Below are 19,191 nucleotides of genomic sequence, written 5' to 3'. Positions count from 1 at the left end.
TGAAGTTGTGAAAGGTTGGAGTAGCATAATGTGCTACAAACAGGTTATAACATGTAACCAGAGGACATCATTGAATGGACTGAAAAGTTTGGGCACTCTTTTTAGGTGGTACTTTGGCAACTCATTTGCACCTTGGTTGACAATAGCCAATAAAGAACTGTGGACTCTGCCAGGACTATAGCAGATAATTGAAATGGGATGTTTGCTCCTGGTTATTGGATACCCTCAGTTTTGAATAGTCAAAGATTAGGGCTATTTTCATTAATCAGCGTGTTAAATTTTTTTCCAAGGGCAATGTCATCAAGCATGTTTGTATCTTTTGCTGTGATGGAGTTCAGAGTGCGTGTGAGGTCAGGCATGGTTGTTGAGTGTGATCAGAGCTTTGTTGTTTGATGATTGCATAGGAGAAGACTTTGACATTAGTTCTCCTATCTTACTTAATCAATTCAGAGAATTTTGCAGAGGTTGCATAGGTGGAACTTCTCCAGTGCTTTTAAGGCCCTATTGTAGGTTGATCATGTGTTTGAAGTATATGGGAAGCTGCTACTCCATTCATCATGAGTCTGATGCTGGGTTTGAAGTTGGTCTTCAGCTAAATGAGCAAAAGAATTTTGAAACATTTGCTAGTGCTCTGGAAGCGGAGGTAAAAATCATCACAAAGTGCACTGCAGATGCTGTGGTCAAATCAAGATGTACAAAAAAGGTGGATGAACTCAGCAGGTCGGGCAGCATCCGTTGAAAGGAGCAGTCAACGTTTCGGGTCGAGACCCTTTGTCAGGACTAAAGAAGGAGGGGGCAGGAGCCCTATAAAGAAGGTGGGGGGAGGGTGGAAAACCAATCAGAGGAAAGATCAAGGGGTGGGGGAGGGGAAGCGGGGAGGGGATAGGCAGGAGAGGTGAAGAAGGAATCTAAGGGGAAAGCACTGTGGGTAGTACAAGAAGGCAGAGTCATGAGAGGTGATAGGCAGCTAGAAGAGGAGACAGAAAAGGTGGGTCATATTGCATCTAAGTGCCTTGCTTCGAGGAAGGAGACAGGAAAAGGGAAAGCAGCAGTCCCTACAGGATGTATTGTGGTGATCAGTAAATCGATGAGAAAGCCCCAGGTAGACAGAATACAAGAGAGACCTGGGAAATTTATTTCAGAAGGGACTGTGTCGGTGAAAGAGGGAGACACACCAGTTCCAGTGTGGATCTGGAGAGACACTGGAGCTGAGCTGTCATTGATTCGCAGTAAGGTACTAGATTTTGGTCCCAAGACTGGAGAGGTGGCCTTGAGAGGCATAGGAAAAGGGACAGAAGCTGTGCCTTTGCATAGAATCATTATAAATTGTGAGCTGGTATCTGGACCAGTTGAAATAGGGGTGCAATCAGAATTTCGGAGAACTGACGTAGACATCCTTCTGGGTAATGATTTAGCTGGTGGTGAGGTTTGGTCGGCCATGGAGCTGACGAGCCAGCCTGTAAGTGTTGAGGACACTAAGATCTATCCTGCATGCGCGACCACTCGCAGCATGTCGAGAAAGGCAGCTGAGAAAGAGGCCAGAATTGATTTGGCTGAAGTTTTTACCGACCCTGTACCAAGAGGGGTTAGAGGGTGGTAAAAAGGAGAATAGGGAGGTGAAAGAGAGTAAGGGAGAGGAGGTAGCCCTGCCCTTAGCGAGGAGGAAATTTATAGAGGCACCGAATTAAAAATGAGAAACAGATAAGGCTGTTAGAAGGTCCAGGGTTGGACATGGATGATCTGTCTGGTTTGACAGAACTGTTTGAAGAAGTTGAAAATTTTAAGTGTGTTCCCGATAATGAAATGAGGGCAGTCCTGGATGAAAAGGATGCCATTACCTTGAAGGAGTCTGCTGGGTTGGCAGATGAGGTTGTTTCAGCCCGCAGGGTTGAGTTTACTCCGGAGTTGCCCAGAGAGTAACTGGGAGGATCAGGGGAACTTAGAATTTGAAAAGGGGACGGGTATTGAAAACCTGGAAGAGGCAGATGGCCCGTTTGAGTGTGCACAAGATGTGGATGCTCGTGGTACTGAACCTAGTAATAGAGCTCAGGAAAAGTCTGAGGTATTTGATTCAGTTGAAAAGGAATGCAGTCCTTGTGGGTCAGATGGACTTGGTTCAGTGAAGAAAGGGTTAACCTTGGTATAGTGGGAAGTGAGAATTCCCAGTTGTTTGTGTTCGAAGGTGTGTTAAAAGTTAGTGAGGAGATAAAAGGTGGTGAGGTGAATATTATTATTGAAGGAAAAGGCAAAAATGTAGTTCCTAAATAGAATGAAGAAAATTTAAAGTCTGGATTGGTGTCAGAAGCAGTAACCAGGCTGAAGGGACAATGGCTTGTTAACACGGTGCTTGCGAATCAATTACAGGTTGATTTGGAATGTAAAGGTGCCCCTCGCGCTATCGTTATTCAAGAGTGTGCTGTGAAGAGGCAGAATTTGAAATGCTGTTTGGACAAAGAGGGATCGCTTGCAGATTTTAAACTGAAAACCAATAGAATGAAGGGTCCTGAAGATAAAACTAACGACTTGCTTAAAAATAAAGAATTGTGTGGAAATTCAGCAAATGGGCTAAGTTTGGAAAACATTGTTGATAAAATAACTCCTATGAAAGGAGCATGCAAAAGCCTATTCCACACTGGTATCCAAGCTAACCACGTGGGAGTTAACTGGAAAAGGGGTGAGGGTTGACGGGATGCCACTTTAATTAACAGGATCCGGTTTTAAGGGATTTCGACAAAGCATGTAACTAATAAAGACAACCCCATGGAAGATTGACTGTTAAGTTTGAAAGTGAAATAAAGATTAGTATTTGCATGAACTTTTGTAATATACACGCAAGCTAAGATCACAACTCTTTAGTTTTTGTTTGCTGAAGAAAAGGAATAAAAATAGGTGGTTATTAAATTGGAGTCTGATGCTACAAGAATTTATTAAGGTACAAGATATTAAGATGTTAAAGGAAGTGACAATGTAATTGCTAACTGTTTAGATGCTGAATTGAATGTATAACTGTATTACTCTGTAGTGAAAAAAAACTCTTTGATATTGTGTTAGATTCTGAAATCCTGTAAGACACTGTATTAATTAATTTTTACCTGTGGCAAAAATCCTAGAAGGAAGGGGGTGTTACGAATGTGAAGCAACTCTGAGGGGCCGAAGGGTACAAAGTTGCCCCCTCCTTTTTGAGAATCACAAGATCGCTATTAATTCGGGTCTGGGACCCAGGAAATGAGAGAGAGACACTCAGAATACACAAGGTTTGGAATGCGTCCTGACCTCAGCGGAACGGAACCACTGATAACGGCCATTGTCTCTTGGAGACGGAACTGTGTATTGAGTACTGTACTATTCATTGAAACCCCTCAGGGGACAACCAGAGTGGTCTGGTTGAGGGATTGCATCATCCCAACCTGATTGACATCTGAGACCCCGTGAGTAAGGATAAAAGAGGGGTCTGGGGAACAACCCCTTTAGACGCTCCAGGAGAAACGCTAGAAATCTCGTGACAGCGTTTGATAGCGAAAGCCAGTGGGGGCTCGTGTGCGTCCTCCCTTGCCTGGGTGGCGGGCTCACCATGGAAGAACGGTTTAGCTAAAGGAGAGGTCACAATTGAACGGCCACGACAAAGAGACACCTGACGGATCAAAATCATAAAGGTTGGAAAAACCCGTAGCAGTAACTGTTCCCATTCTATTCCTATTTCTCTCTCTCTTCAACAAAGTGCAACACAGCGACAACCAAAAGACGGCAGTTTGTGGAACTGCAGTGAACTTTATATTTCCATCGGACAATTCATTATCCCCTTGACAACGATAGAGCTTATTTCTTATTGATTATTATTATACCCGCACTTTTAGATTTAGTATTGACGACATATATTATCTGTATATTTGCATTGATATTATTTTTGTGTATTTTTACTAATAAATACTGTTAAAAATAGTATCAGACTTCAATGGACGTCTCTATCTTTGCTGGTAAGTGACCCAGTTACGGGGTTCGTAACAGTGGCAACTGGGAGATTGTTGGGGTAATCTATTGCATCCGGTGCTCCCGGTGCGGCCTCCTCTACATCAGCAAGACCCGACGCAGATTGGGGGACCACTTCGTTGAGCACCTACGCTCCGTCCACAGGATCTCCCGGTTGCCACTAGGATGTACTAGGCGCATCCTCCAATTTGCCTAATGGGGGTGGGGTTAGGGTAAAAAAAACCTTGAACTTGATCTCCATATGTGCAAATCCCAATTGTCATCCATGTGTTATGAGTGATAACTGTGGTGGATAACCTTGCTTTGTGAGCGAAGATAATGAAAGATGAACGTTTTATATTTATCCTGGAGATAAATCATCGTTTTCCATCGTCAACAGATGATTCCAGGTTGTTGGGGTGAGGTGCAGTATTGCAGTGAGAAAGGTTGAGAATTATGTTGAAATCTGCATTCTGCTTTGGAATTGTCTGGTAGTCCCATTGGTTAAGATTTAGATTAATTTTATCATCATATGCAGCAGGGGAACACAGTCAACAGGAAGAGTACAATCAAAATCAGGTTTAATGTCACTGGCTTTTGTCATGAATTTTTTTGTTTTGCACAGCAGCACAATTCAATACATAATAAACTATAAATCACAATAAGAAATGTACATTAAAAATAAATAAGTGGTGCAAAAGGAGGGAAAAACAATAGTGAGGTAGTATACGTGGGTTTATTGTCTATTAAGAAATTTGATGTAGAGGGGAAGAAGCTGTTCATGTAAGTGTGAGTGTGTGTGTACCTTCTGTTGGATAGTAGCAATGAGAAGTGGGCATGTCCCGGGTGATGGAGGATGATGGATGCCGTCTTTTTGAAGCATTGCCTTTTCAGAAAACAGGCCATTCGGCCCTTCTAGTCTGTGCCAAAACTTTATTCCGCTAGTCCCATTGATCTGCACCCAGTCCATAACCCTCCAGACCTCTCCCATCCATGTATCTATCCAATTTATTCTTAAAACTTAAGAGTGAGCCCACATTTGCCATGTCAGCAGCTCGTTTCACACTCCGACCACTCTCTGAAGATGTTCCCCCTAAACCTCTCCCCTTTCACCCTAAAGCCATGTCCTCTTGTATTTATCTCTCCTAGTCTAAGTGGAAAGAGCCTACTTGAATCTACTCTGTCTATACCTCTCATAATTTTGTAAACCTCTATCAAATCCCCCTTCATTCTTCTACGCTCCTTCCTCAATGCTGGGGAGGCTAGTGCCCATGACGGACCTGGCTGAGTTTACCATGTTCTGCAGCTTTTACTGAACCTGTACAGTGGCCTTGCCAGATGGTGATGCATTCAGTCATAATGCTCTCCACGATACGTCTCTAGAAATATGTGGAAGTCTTAGGTGACACATCAAGTCTTCTCAAACTCATAATGAAATATAGCCACTGTTAAATCTTTTTAGTAATTGCTTCAACATGTTGGGCCCAGGATAGATATTCAGAGATGTTAATACTCAAGGAACTTGAAATTACTCACCCTTTACACTGCTGATCCCATGATGTGTTCCCTCGATTTTCCCTTTCTGAAGTCCACAATCACTTCCTTGGTCTTACTGATGTTCAGTGCAAGGTTGTTGTGACATCTCTCAACCAGCTGATCTACTTCACTCCTGCGATCCTTGTAACAATCTGAAGTTCTGCCAACAGTCGTTGTGCCATTGGCAAGTTTATAGAGGGAGGATAGGCTGTGCCTAGCCACACAGTCGTGGGCTAGTGAGAGTGGTCTAAGCATGCTGACTGTGGTCTTCTGGTGAGGAAGTTAAGGATCCATTTGTAGAGGGAGGTACAAAGGCCCCGGTTTTGGAGCTTGTTGATTAGAACTGAGGGTATGATTTTGTTAAATGCTGAGCTGTATTCAATAAACAGCAGCCTGGCACAGGTTGTCTAGGTGATCTAAGGCTGAGTGGAGAGCTGGTGAGATTGCATCTGTTGTAAACCTATTGTGGCATTACACAAATTGCAACAGGTCCAGGTCCTTGCTTAGGCAGGAGTTGTTTCTGGTCATGACCAACCTCTCAAAGCACTTCATCACTGTGGATTTGAGTGCAACTGGGAAATAGACAGGTCACCCTGCTCTTCTAGGGCAACTGGTATGATTGTCACCTCATGAAGCAGGTAGGAACTTCCAACACCAGCAGTAAGAGATTGAAGATGTCCTCGAACATTTCTGCCAGTTGGTTGGCACAGATTATCTTTGCCTTACTGGGTACACCATCAGAGCCCGACTAGGGCTCGCCCTCTTGAAAGATGTTCAGATGTTGGCCTCTGAGACAGATCACAGGGTAGCATGATGCTGCAGGAATTTGCACAGGTGTATTTTTATCCTCCCTTTCAAAGTGTGCATAAAAGGCATAGAATTCATCTGGGAGTAAAGTATCACAGCCATTCATGATGTTAGGTTTTACCATGTAGTAAGTAAAGACCTGCAAACCCTGCAGGAGCTGATGTGCATCTGATTCCGTCTCTAACTTCAGTAAGAATTGTTTTCTTATTCTTGAAATAGTCTTCTGTAAGTCGTATCTGGACTAAAAGTTTAGTTCTGGATCACCAGACTTGAATGTAACAGATTTAGTCTGCTGCAGACCACAAATCTGGTTCATCCATGGCTTTTGGTTTGTGTATGCTCTTGGAAACACACATTCATCTACACAGCTCTTGGTGAAGTTGGTGACAACTGTGAGATATTCATTCAGATTCGATATATACTGTTATACCATACATGCTGCGATGAGTACAGAACAGTAGATTTGACAAAGATTGGAGTGCAAATTTGAAGTAATGCAAAAACAGAATGCAAACCTGTCAATAATGGTATAATTAAGAGTCCAAGCATGTGGCAACACCACTGGAAAGGCAGTGTGAAAGAGGTGAGTGATTCAGAAGTCAGATAGCAGTGGGGAAGCTGTTCTTAATATCATGGCTGGTATGTCATCACCAGTGGGATGCTGCTGTGAAAAAGCACTGGCCAAATGAAGGGATCCACAACAGTGCTTGTGATTAGGAATAGTGAACAAATTTGAAATTACAATGGAAGTCCGAAGCCAAATGAGAAGTGAAAAAGCTGCAGAAGCTGTAAATCTTGCAGGTAAGGTTGCCCACATTTGTAGCCCGCCTTGTACGGGTTAGTTAATTGTTATCTTGTAACCTGTTTGTTTTAATTATTTATTTGCATACAGTGTGGAATAGGCCTTTACAGCCCTTTGAACCACGCCACCCAGCACACTTTACGATGACCGATTAACCTACCAACTGTATGTCTTTGGACTGTGGGAGGAAACCAGAGCACCCGGAGGAAGCCCATGAGGTCATGGGGAGAAAGTACAAGCTCCTTACAATAGTGGGAATTGAACCCGGATTGCCTGCACCGTAAAGCATTACACAATTGTGTCACCCCAAGTTATGTTAGATTTTTCAGAAACTGCTAGCTGGTTGACACTTTCTATGAGGGAAGCAAAACAGTTTTTCCATACTGAGATTTTCACCAATGCTGAAAATCACAATGGTCATACCACTCGTTAAAGATAGAGAATTTGGTTAGTTTAGCATTGGCTCATTGAGATGACATAAATGTATTACCTTTAGTGACACTTAGCTCATTAATTTATATTGCTTTACTGCCTTGTGTTTTGGAGGTGCTATTGATTTGTTTATAGGATCTGACCAATACTGATAAGATTTAATTTATAAATCAATTTCAGAAAGTGGTAGTGGAAGCTTGTTCTTAGACCTCCGCAGTCCTTCTGCTGGTCTACTTGCAGGAAAAGAACCACATTTTGGAGTTTTACAGAAAGGAAAAGTTGAGGCACATGTTTGGAATAGATTGGTTCAATTGGAAGTGATTTTACCTGGGATTTAGTGAGGTTAAACTGGAGTCCATGGTTCAGGATGGTTTAGGTTTGGTCTAATTTTGTTACCTAAAGATTCTGTTTGATGTAGGGTATTATTGTCTGTTTTGACTTAGGGGGTGGTACACTTGGATGATATAATACAGCACTATTGAAAGTACTGTCCTGATGAGGCAAAAACCAAGTCACTCAGGTAGGGGTGCTTTTCAAAGCAAAGCAGGAGAGTTCTTCCCACTGTCCAGACAAAAACTGTCCAGTTGCTCAATACTGTTAGCTGACAATATAACTAATGTATTTCTGTTGTATTTGTGCAAATTAACCCCAGATTTCTAACATTCCAACAATAACAATCAACATTAACATGTGCATAATTGCCTGTAAAACAAAGGAGTAGATGATACAGTCCTGGAGACTGTTTGGCTATTCATTATCTTATAACTCAGTGCCATGATCCTGGACTAATCTCATAGGCGAGTTAACCTGATTTCAGTGGTTGACAGTATGTTAGAGTCTTAAGGATGAAGTTTTAAGGTTTTTGGAGGCACATGATAAAATAGGCCGATGTCAGGATGGTTTCCTAAAGGGAAAATTGTGCCGGCCAAAACAGCAGGAATTCTTAGAGAAAGTAACTGGCAGGATAGACAAGGGAGAGGAAGTAGATGTTGCTCGCTTGGATTTTCAGGGGGCGTTTAACAAGGTGCCGCACATGAGGTTGCTCAACAAGATAAGAACCCATAGTTTTACAAAAAAGAACCATGCTTACAAGGTTGGCAGACTGGAGGAAGCAAAGTGGGAGTAAAGGAGGCCTTTTCTGGTTGGCTGCTGATGACTGGTGTTGTTCTGCAGCATATGGTGTTGGGACCGCTCCTTATTCACATTACATATCAATGATTTGGATGATGGATTAATAGTTTTGTGGCCAAATTTGTGGACAGTACGAAGATAGGTGAAGGGGCAGGTAATGTTGAGGAAACATACAGTTTGCAGAAGAACTTAAACAGACTAGGAGAATTGGCAAAGAAGTGCCAGATGGAATACAGTGTAAGGAAGTGTATGGGCATGCACTTCAGTAGAAGGAATAAAGGTGTTGACTATTTTCTAAATGGGGAGCAAATTCAGAAATTAAAAGCACAAAGGTACTTGGGAGTCCTTATGCAGGATTCCCTAAAGATTAACTTGCAGTTTGAGTTGTTACTAAGGAAAGTGAATGAAATGTTAGCATTCATTTAGACAACTAGAATTTCAAAGCAAGGCTATGATGCTGTGTCTTTATAAGGCATTGGTCAGATCATATTTGGAGTATTGTGAGCAGTTTTAGGCCTCTTATCTCAGAGGAGATTCATGAGAATGATCCAGGAAATGAAAGAGTTAACATACAAGGAGCATTTGATGGGTCTGGGCCTGTACTAGCAAGTGATTAGAAGAAAGAGGGGAGCTCTCATTGAAAACCATGGATTGTTGAAAGGCGTAGAGAGTGGAGGTGGAAAGGATGTTTCCAATATGGGGGGGGGGGCGGGGGGCACAGTTTTAGACTCCAAGAATGTTCCTTTAAAGTGAATGATTTTTTTTCTTTAGCCGGAGGCTGGTGGGTTTGTGGAATTCATTGCCACAAATAGCTTTGGAGGCCAAGTCGTTGGGTATATTTAAAGCAGAAGTTGATAGATTCTTGATTAGTAAGAACTTCAAAGGTTACGGAGGAAAACCAAAGGAATGGGATCGAGAGGGATAATAAAATCAACCAATATTGAATGGTGGAGTAGACTAAATGGGCTGAATGAGTTCTGCTCTTACATTTTTGTTAAAAAGTTGATACATTTAATATCCAAATATGTGTCCATTTCAAGTTCAAGTTTATTGTCATGGGAATACAGAAATGTCTCGAAAATTATTTTGCTACAACAGCACGGCCCATTTTTGAATGTACTACGTTCAACGATGGCGCTTCCACATCCCTCCTGGGTTAAAGGTTTCCAAAGATTCACTACTTGGTTGACCCGGTCTATTTTGAGAGTCTGACGTATTTCAGACACACAGCAGAGGAAGCATCAACTCGGCGCCTGTCTGCTCACGTCACGGTCCTTGAAATTTCTGTGACAACCGCACCTGGAACAGGAACATTCAGAAACATTCCGAAAAGGTCGCAAATGGAACTGCTTCTTAATTTTGCTTTCTTAATGAGAGTAACCTGAATGCCTGCCGGAAGTTTGGAAAGACTTGGAAGAAGTCAAATCTGCCCAGTATTTTGTGTTGTGAAGCTATAAAACGACAGCGACCTCCATTGACCATTGATTCGATTAGGGCAGTGTTCACCTTTGAGCCAGGCATGTGAGGTGTGCAGGAATGAAAGTTGAAAGAATCTGGTTCTACACGCTTTAGGCTGGTTGAACTCGTTTTGGTAAATAGTTTAACCTTAACCGGACTCGCACAGACTGACGTTCTTAAATCGCCCTCAATCAGAACTGGCCTCGGACAGGAAATCACCGTACCTGCCGGTAGTTGTCCGTCTCCTGCACCCAGGCACACCGCTCTCCAGTGACTCGTCCCCTCCCACCAACTCTCACTTCGCTACATACTTCTCCCTCTCTCATTAGAAACGCCTCTTCTGCAACGACATTTCATTCCTCACTGTTGGCCTTTTGCCACTCCTCTTTCACAAGTGGTTCCTCCTTTTGCCAGCGATGCCCTCCTCTCTCGATGTGGGTTCCGCGAATCTTTGGATAGAGAGAGGCAGCGACCGGCACCATCCCCTCCACCGCCAGCATGGCTTCGTACACTTACGGGGACAGACAACAATATTTGCATCTGTTGAACAGGTGAGAGAGGGTGCTGCTTGTAAGCTGGGTAATGCTGGCTTGACTGACAGAGTCAGAAGTCGGGAGTGGCGATAATGCCTGCGAAGAACTTTTGGGAGATGTGGGTGATAACCACCTAGATTGCATGAGCTGATTTCTCATTTGCTTTAAAGCCTTCCAACAACTCAAAGCATCTCCCACAAGCTAGCGACCCGGACTGAGATGTTACCGAAGTAAGTGGCCTGGGGGGCTTTAAAGTGAAGCGTTTAAAGTTCACGTAGCGTCAAACTGCAAATCTGACCTTTTGAGGGTTTCTCCCCGGAGGTCGCAGTCTCCTGTCAGTACTCCGATACAGTTGTGATCATTATTTACCCGTTCTCGCTGGTTTTTATTTGCACCCCCTCTTCACATTAAGCAAAATTAAAAGAGCAGACACGAGAGACTGCAGAGGTCCCAGCCCTTTGGACCGCGATTTCATTTTGCAGCCGAAACGTTGACTTCTCCTTTCAACGGATGCTGTCCGACTTGCTGAATTCCTCCAGCTTGTTTGTACGTGTTGATTTGACCACAGCATCTGCAGTGTACTTTGTGTTTATTATGCAGCCGTTCTTTACGTGGTTGAGGAGACCGAAGGGCACCCTGACAACTAGAGCAGGTGTAACTGAAACAGAAAATACAAGTAACCCCCAGCTGAAGCTCAACGTCATCAGAACGCCGTCTTTGTTTGTTGAATCCTCATGATACGTCAGAAATGGTCTTGGCGCATTGAAGGATTCTTTATTGCTGTTTCCATAACAATTTTTTTGACCCAGTCAGGTTTGTCAGCCCTGAGCTGAACCCCCCAAATCTGGGGGACCTGTGGATCACTGTTCTTCTGGCCTCTACCCTTTGACCAGTTTGGCATTGTTGACCCCACCAGGAGCCAAAGTCCTGACTCCAGCCAACCTCGCTCTCTGGGTCATTGAGGCATATGTACCTCCAAGCGCAAGGCTGTGGTCCTCTTGGAGGAACCTTGTCAATGGAAGGAGGCTAAATAGCATACTCATTAAACACTGATATTTAATCTATGATTATAAATACAACACAGACTATTAGGGCTGCAATCGGGATTCTAACTTCACAACTTGTTGCTCTGACTCAAGGATAAGAGATCACAATGTGAAAACTGGTGGAGTAGTGGGTGTCCTGAGATACATTATTGTGCCTGAGTTGAGGGAATCCAAGAACTTGAGTGGGTCCTGGCTGTGAATGAGAACTTGCTGGGTATAGATGACAAATCAAAGATAATTATTCTCTGAAAATAACTTGAAAAATTAGACATTGAATCAATTAGAAGACATTATGTTCATTCATTGAGGTACAAGTCTTTAGTAATCTTAAGATTAGGAGGTTATTGAAAAGAGTCATAAGATTCACTATTTTTCATCTAGAATTGCCCTAATTTTTGTTCTTTCCAAGTCTAATTAATAATAACAGGCTTTTATTCCCCTCTGCTTTCTATCCACCAAGTTCAAAGTAAATTTATTATCAAATTACATATATGTCACCATAGACTGTATCGCCCTGAGCTTTGTCCCCGTGCAGGCATTTGCAGTAGAACAAAGAAATGCAAAAGAATCAATGAAAAATGACATACAAGAACTACCACATATCGACATTCTGTCAAGATTAAGAACTTTCTGAGATCGGCCCAAGTTGAAGCATTTTCCAGTTGTATTTGGTGCTCTTTTTGTAGTCTTTCCTAGATTTGAAACTTCCAAACCATTAGACCACATTTTATACATTCCCAAGGCTAAAACAGCTTACACCAGTACTTACGCAGAACTGAGACCTTTCAGATAAGTCTTGACCTTATATTGCCTTAACACATCACCTCAGGTCATGGTATCTCTCAGTTATGTCTGAACACTCAAAACTGCTTCCATCTGGGATCTCCTAATAACAGGCAGGGTTTTGGTGATTCGTTTTTAATGTACAGAGTTATAGAAGCCACATTTGTCTCCTGGAATAGTATTAAATGCTCAAGGAAGTCAGAAAAGAATATCAAAGTATCTTATTTTGCTAATTTGGCCTGGCTTAAATATTTTTATTCTTTGGCTTCATTGTTTTGAATGATTAAAGGAGATTTAATATTGTGATTTGAATGATATATATTGTGAGACAGGCTGATTTGACTAGAGAATCTTTTCTTGTTAGTGTTCCTGTATTAGAAGGTAGTGCATACATAGAATGAACTGTTTGAGGATGTGATCAAGGCATGTACGGTAACAGTTAAAAGTCACTCGGACAGGTACACCGATAGGAAAAGTTTTGTTTAGAGGGGTATAGGCTGAACAAGGGCAAAGGACACTAGCTTGGTGGGGGGGGGGTGAGGGGGTGGTTATATTGGTGTTCATGGACTTACAGCTCATCTAGGATGTTATTTTCTGATGAAAGATAAGGAAATTGCTCAGGCAGGATCTTTCCCTTAAGAATTCTTTGATCACTTATCCTACAAGTAATCTTTAAGTTGGACCTGATAGTTTTACTTTCATGTATAAAATTAAAGTTATTAATCCATAATTATGTGGTTTCCATTAATTTGTTTCCTCAGACTGATTGAATGCAGACACAGCTTGGCCTGTACCTGATACCTTGGTGTCTTCCTTGTGCTGGTTGACACCCCCTCATGATCAATTGTTTGCGGAATTTCATCAGTGCTTATCTCTACTTTCAAGCCAGCTAACATCTTTAAGAACTTTCAGCTGTACTTCTTTCTGCTGTACTTTTAAAACCACGCCTTACTGTTACATAGTGTGCTTGGAGTTTTGCTTTCATTGAAATCTCTCTTTATGATTATCACACCTTTAACATTCTGCTTTTCATTCCAGTAAACCTTGCTACCTGCTCCATTAGATTTTTTTAATCTCTTCACTTTTTATTTGTCTTGTTTGCTTGTTTAGGGAGCACTTGTTCAGCACAGGCTTCAGTTGACCATTTATTCACCATGTTGAACATTGTGCTCAAGAGCTGAGAAGTATTTTATTTTTTGTAGTGAAGGGTCATTGGCATGGAACATTAACCTTTGTGCTTTTTCCACTTGACTTGCTGGATTTTCCAGCAATTTTTCTGTTTTAATCTGTGATTATATTCTATAAAGTTATGGAGTATATAGCACAGACACGCCCATGCAAAATATCAAATACCTATCTCTACTAATTCCATTAACCAGAATTAGGTCTGGAGCCAACTATACCTTGGCAATTCAAGTTCTTTCCTGGATGCTTCTGAAATATTGTTGAATACCTGCCTCTGCCACTTCTTTAGTATGTATGTATCCAAATTCCAGTCACTCTCAGGGTAAAAAAAATCTTCCTCAAATCCCTCTAAACATCTTACAGTGAGGCACAGGAGCAGAATTAGACCACTATGCCCACCGAATCTATTCCACCGTTCCATCATGACTGATTTATTATCTTTTTCAACCCCAGTCTCATGCCTTCTCCCTGTAAACTTTGACATCCTGACTAATGAAGAACCTATCAACCACTGCTTTAAATATACTCACTAATTTGGCCTCCAGAGCCATCCATGGTAATGAATTCCATAGTTTCAACACCCTCTGGCTAAAGAAATCCCTCCTCATCTCTGTTCTAAATGGACATCCCTCTACTCTGAGGCTGTGGCCTCTGGCCCTAGACTCATCCACTATAGGAAACATCCTCTCCACATCCACTCCATCTAGGCCTTTCAACATTCAATAGGTTTAAATGAGATTCCCCCCCACTTCTAAACTACAGCGAGTACAGGCCCAGCGTGGTCTGACTGATCCCTCTGATTTATGAAATTTCTTCTCCTTTAGAAAATAGTCTAATCTTTATTCCTTCTACCAAAGTGCATGACTAAACACTTCTCTACACTATATTTCATCTGCAACTATTTTGCCCATTCTTCCAATCAGTCTAAGTTTTGCAAGCTCTCTAATTCCTTAACACTGCCTGCTCCTCCACCAATCCTTGTATCATCTGCAAACTTGGCCACAAAGCTCCCACCTGCTTCAAAAAGGCAACAATTATATCAGTATCCAAGAAGAGCAGGATGAGCTGCCTTAATGACTATCATCCATTAGCACTTAGGTCTAAGGTGATGAAATGCTTTGAGAGTTTGGTTATGCCTAGAATTAACTCCTGTCTCAACTGGGACTTGGACCCACTGCAATTTGCCTATCACCACAATAGGTCTATGGCCAACACAATCTCATTGGCTCTCCACATGGCCTTAGATCACCTGGACAATACAATGTTAGGATGCTGTTTATTGACTACAGCTCAGCATTTAACATTATTATTCCTACAGTTCTGATCAAAAGGCCTCAGAACCTGGGCCTCTGTACCTTCGTCTGCAATTGGATCCTCGACCTCCTAACCAGTAGACCACAATCCGTCTGAATTGAAAAACATCTCCACCTCACTGACAATCGGAGCACTGGTGCAGCTCAGTGATGCTTAGCCTACTGCTCTAGGCACAGCTTAAATATCAATGATAGATTTGCTGATAATAGAACCTGATGTTAGCAGAAGGTCAGATGGTGATGAGAGGACATATAGGAGTGAGACTATCAGTTAGCTGAATGGTGTCACGGCAACAACCTTGCACTCAACATCAGTTATGACAAAAGAACAGATTGTGGACTTCAGAAAGGGTAAGATGAGAGAACACACATCAGTCCTCATAGAGGGATCGGGAGTAGAAAGAATGAACAATTTCATGTTCTTGGGTCAATATCTCTGAGGATTTAACCTGGACCCAACATAATGAAGCAGCTAGCAAGAAGGCACAACAGTGAATATATTTCATTAGGAGTTTGAAAAGATTTGGTATGTCAACAAAAACACTCGCAAATTTCTATGGATATTCAATGGACAGCATTCTGACTGGCTGCATCGCTGTCTGCTATGGGGGAGCTATTGCACAGGATTGAAGTAAGATACAGAGAGTTGTAAACTCAGTCTGCTCCAGCATGAGCATTAGCCTCTCTAACATCCAGGATACCTTCACAGAGCGGTGCCTCAAAAAGGCAGTGTCCATCATTAAGGACCCCCATCACCCAGGTCATGCCTTGTTCCCATTGTTCATCAGGAAGGAGGTACAGAAGCCTGAAGGCACACACTCAATCATTCAGGAACACCTTTTTCCTACTTGCCCTCTGATTTCTGAATGGACATTAAACCTGTGAACACTACTACACTAATTTATTATTTCTAGTTTTGCACTACTTGTTTAATTTAACAATTTTATATACTGAAATTCAGGTTTTTTCCCCACTATTACGCATAGTATTGTACTGCTGCCACTAAGTTAACAAATTTCATGACATACGCTAGTGAAGTTAAACCTGAATTCTGAATTCTGTTATCCAAATCAATGACACATAACGTGAAAAGTAGTGGTCCGAAAACCATCCCCTGCAGAACACCACTAGTTATCTGCAGATAGCCAGAATAGACTCCCATTATTTTGACTCTTTGCCCCCTGCCAGTCAGCCAATCCTCTCTACATTCCATCTATCATCTTTCCTGCAGTACTATGGGCTCTTACCTTGTTAAGCTGCCTCATGTGTGGCACCTTATCAAAGATATCCTGAAAATCTAAATGATCAACATCTACTGACTCTCCTTTGTCTATCCTGCATGTAATTTCCTTAAAGAATTCCAACAAATTTGTCAGGTAAGATTTCCCCTTAAGGAAACCATGCTGGCTTTGGATTACTTCAACTTGCACCCCCAAGTGCCTGAAACTTCTCTGAGGAGTTATCCCAGTATATTGATGTAATTACAAAGAAGGCATGACAGTGGCTATATTTCATTAGGAGTCTTAGGAGAATTGGTCTGTCGAAGACGCTCACAAATTTCTACATATGTACCATGGAGAGCATTCTAACAGGTTTTGTCACCATCTGGTATGGAGGAGTCACTGCTCAGGATTGGAAAAAGCTGCAGAAAATTGTAAACTTAGTCAGCTCCATCATGGGCACTAGCCTTCCCTGCATCCAATGCTCCTTCAAAAGGCGATGCCTCAAAGAGGCAGTGTCCATCATTATGGTCCCTCATCACCCAGGACGTGCCCTCTTCTCATTGCTACCATCAAGGAGGTGGTACAGGAGACTCAACATTTCAGGAACCGCTTCTTCCTCTCCGCCATCAGATTTCCAAATGGACAATGAACCCATTAGCACTACCTCACTATGTTTCCCCTCTCTTCTTGCACTACATAATTAATTTAATTTTTTTATATGCTCATGATAATTTATAGTTTTGTTATTATGTGTTGCAATGTACTGCTGCCACAAACAACAAATTTCATGACATATGCCAGGGATATTAAACCTGATTCCTATTCTGACCTCATCCTTAATAAAAGACTCCACCATTTTCCCAACCACTGAAGTCAGGCTACTTGGCCTATAATTTCCTTTCTTCTGCATCCCTCCCTTTTTAAAGAGTGGAATGACATACACAATTTTCAGTCCTCTTGAATCATTCCAGAATCTAGTGATTCTTGAAAGATCATTTCTAATATCTCCACTATCTATTCAGCTACCTCTTTCAGAACCCTGAGGCATAGTCAACTTGGTTCAGGTGACTTATGTTCCTTCAGACCTCACAGTTTCCTAAGCACCTTCTTAATAAGAGCAATAACTCCCCTGACACTCTCAAATTCCTGGCATACTGCTAGTACCTTCCACAGTGAAGACTGATGCAAAATACTTATTAAGTTCATCTGCCATTTCTTTGTCCACCATTACTACCTCTACAGCATCATTTTCCAACAGTCCAATATCAACCCTCCCTCTCTTTTACTCTTTACTCTGCTGTAATACTGATACATCTGACTTTATCTTTTCCCCCTCAAACTGCAGAGTGAGTTCAATCATATTATGATCACTGACTCCCAAGTGTTCCTTTACCTTAAGCTCCTTGATCAATTCTGGTTCATTACATAACACCCAAATCCAGAATTTCCTTTCCCCTAGTGAGCTCAACCACAAGTTGCTCCAAAAACCCATCTTGTAGATATTCTACATATTCCCTCTCTTGGGATCCAGCACCAATGCAAGTTTTCCAATCTACCTGCATATATTGAAATCCCCCACAGCTATTGTAACATGCCTTTTTCTATTTCTCTTTGAAATTTATATCCCACATCATGGCTATTGTTACACCTTAATCTCTGGTCTTAGACACCTTTGCCATGTGGAAAAGTTTCTTGCCATTTATCCTAATAATTCCTCTCATTTTTATATCTCTATTAGACCCCTTCTCTACTCCAAAGAAAACCAACTCTGTTTCTTTCCCCATAATTAAATTATGGGGAACTTTCTGATTTATTTCCTCTGTACCATCTTCAAAATAATCACGTCTTTCCTATATTGTGTCTACCAGCACTACACACAATATTCCACCAGCTGCCTAACCAATGTTGTGTGTCACCTGCATCTACTGAAAAGTGTTGAATAAAGATCTGGGAGACACACGCACACACAAACTGTTCCTATGAACTCACTTTCAAGGACTCTTCATCTCATGTTCTCAATATTATTTATTTATTATTTTGTTTTTGTATTTGCACAGTTCATTGTCTTTTGCACTTTGGTTTTTTGTCTTCTGTGTGGCTTTTCATTGATTCTATTTTGTTTCTTTGTATTTACTGTGAATGTCTGCAGGTAATTGAATTTCAGCATTGTATATGGTGACGTACGTATACTTTAATAATAAATTTACTTTGAAATTTGAACATCTGTTGGAACTCAGCAGGTTAGGCAGGGACGGAAGTGAATAGTTGACACTTCAGTACCAATTTCCTTCATCAGGACTGGAAAGGAATTCTCCAACTTCTGGTAATTCCCTCCCCCTTCCTTCCCCATCCCACTTTCACTCTGCCTCCTCTTCCAGCTGCCTATCACCTTTCTCATGATTCTACCTTCTTCTACTACCCAGTGCTTTCCCCTTACATTCCTTCTTCACCTTTCCTGCCTATCCCCTCCCTGCTTCCCCTTCCCCACCCCTTGATCTTTCCCCTTACTGGTTTTTCACCTGGCACCTACCAGCTTCTCCTTCCCACCCTCCCGCCACCTTCTTTATAGGGCCCCTGCCCCCCTCCTTCTTCAGTCTTGACGAAGGGTCTTGGCCCGAAACGTTGACTGCTCGTTTCCACGGATGCTGCCCAACCCGCTGAGTTCCTCCAGCGTGTTTGTACGTGTTGATTTGTCCACAGCATCTGCAGTGTACTTCGTGTTTACTGGAAAGCAGGGGAACAGAAGCAGAATGAAAGAGTTGGGGGAGGGAGAGGATTAGGAGCTAGCAGGTGAGTCCAGGTGAGCGGGTGGGAATGGGGAATAATGGGAGAGGTTTGGAGGTGAGAGGCGGGAAAGACAAAAGGCTGAAGAAAGGAATCAAATAGGAGTGGGCAGAAGACCATGGAATAAAGGGAATGAGGTGTGGAACCAGAGGGAGAAGGTCAAGGAAAGGTCAGGCCCTTAGGGTAGGGGAG

The 19,191-nt window shown here is 42.2% G+C and overlaps 1 protein-coding gene across 3 annotated transcripts in view; it reads left to right on the top strand.

Moving 5' to 3' along the window:
* Nucleotides 1-9,969: 9,969 nt before the first annotated feature.
* LOC132406173 (dedicator of cytokinesis protein 8-like) overlaps nucleotides 9,970-19,191 on the top strand; it is a 239,078-nt gene continuing 229,856 nt past the window's right edge. For all 3 annotated transcript variants that reach the window (XR_009516088.1, XR_009516087.1, XM_059991466.1), the window contains exon 1: nucleotides 9,970-10,683. Coding sequence is in view for 1 of the 3 variants with exons in the window: in XM_059991466.1 (XP_059847449.1) it covers nucleotides 10,631-10,683 (53 nt within the window). In the remaining 2 variants the exon portion in view is untranslated. The remainder of the gene's footprint in view (nucleotides 10,684-19,191) is intronic.

Source organism: Hypanus sabinus, chromosome 16 (genome assembly GCF_030144855.1).
Source record: "Hypanus sabinus isolate sHypSab1 chromosome 16, sHypSab1.hap1, whole genome shotgun sequence".
Taxonomy (NCBI): domain Eukaryota; kingdom Metazoa; phylum Chordata; class Chondrichthyes; order Myliobatiformes; family Dasyatidae; genus Hypanus; species Hypanus sabinus.
The sequence above is the reverse complement of the archived record's forward strand: the minus strand, read 5'-3'. Positions and strand labels throughout refer to the sequence as shown.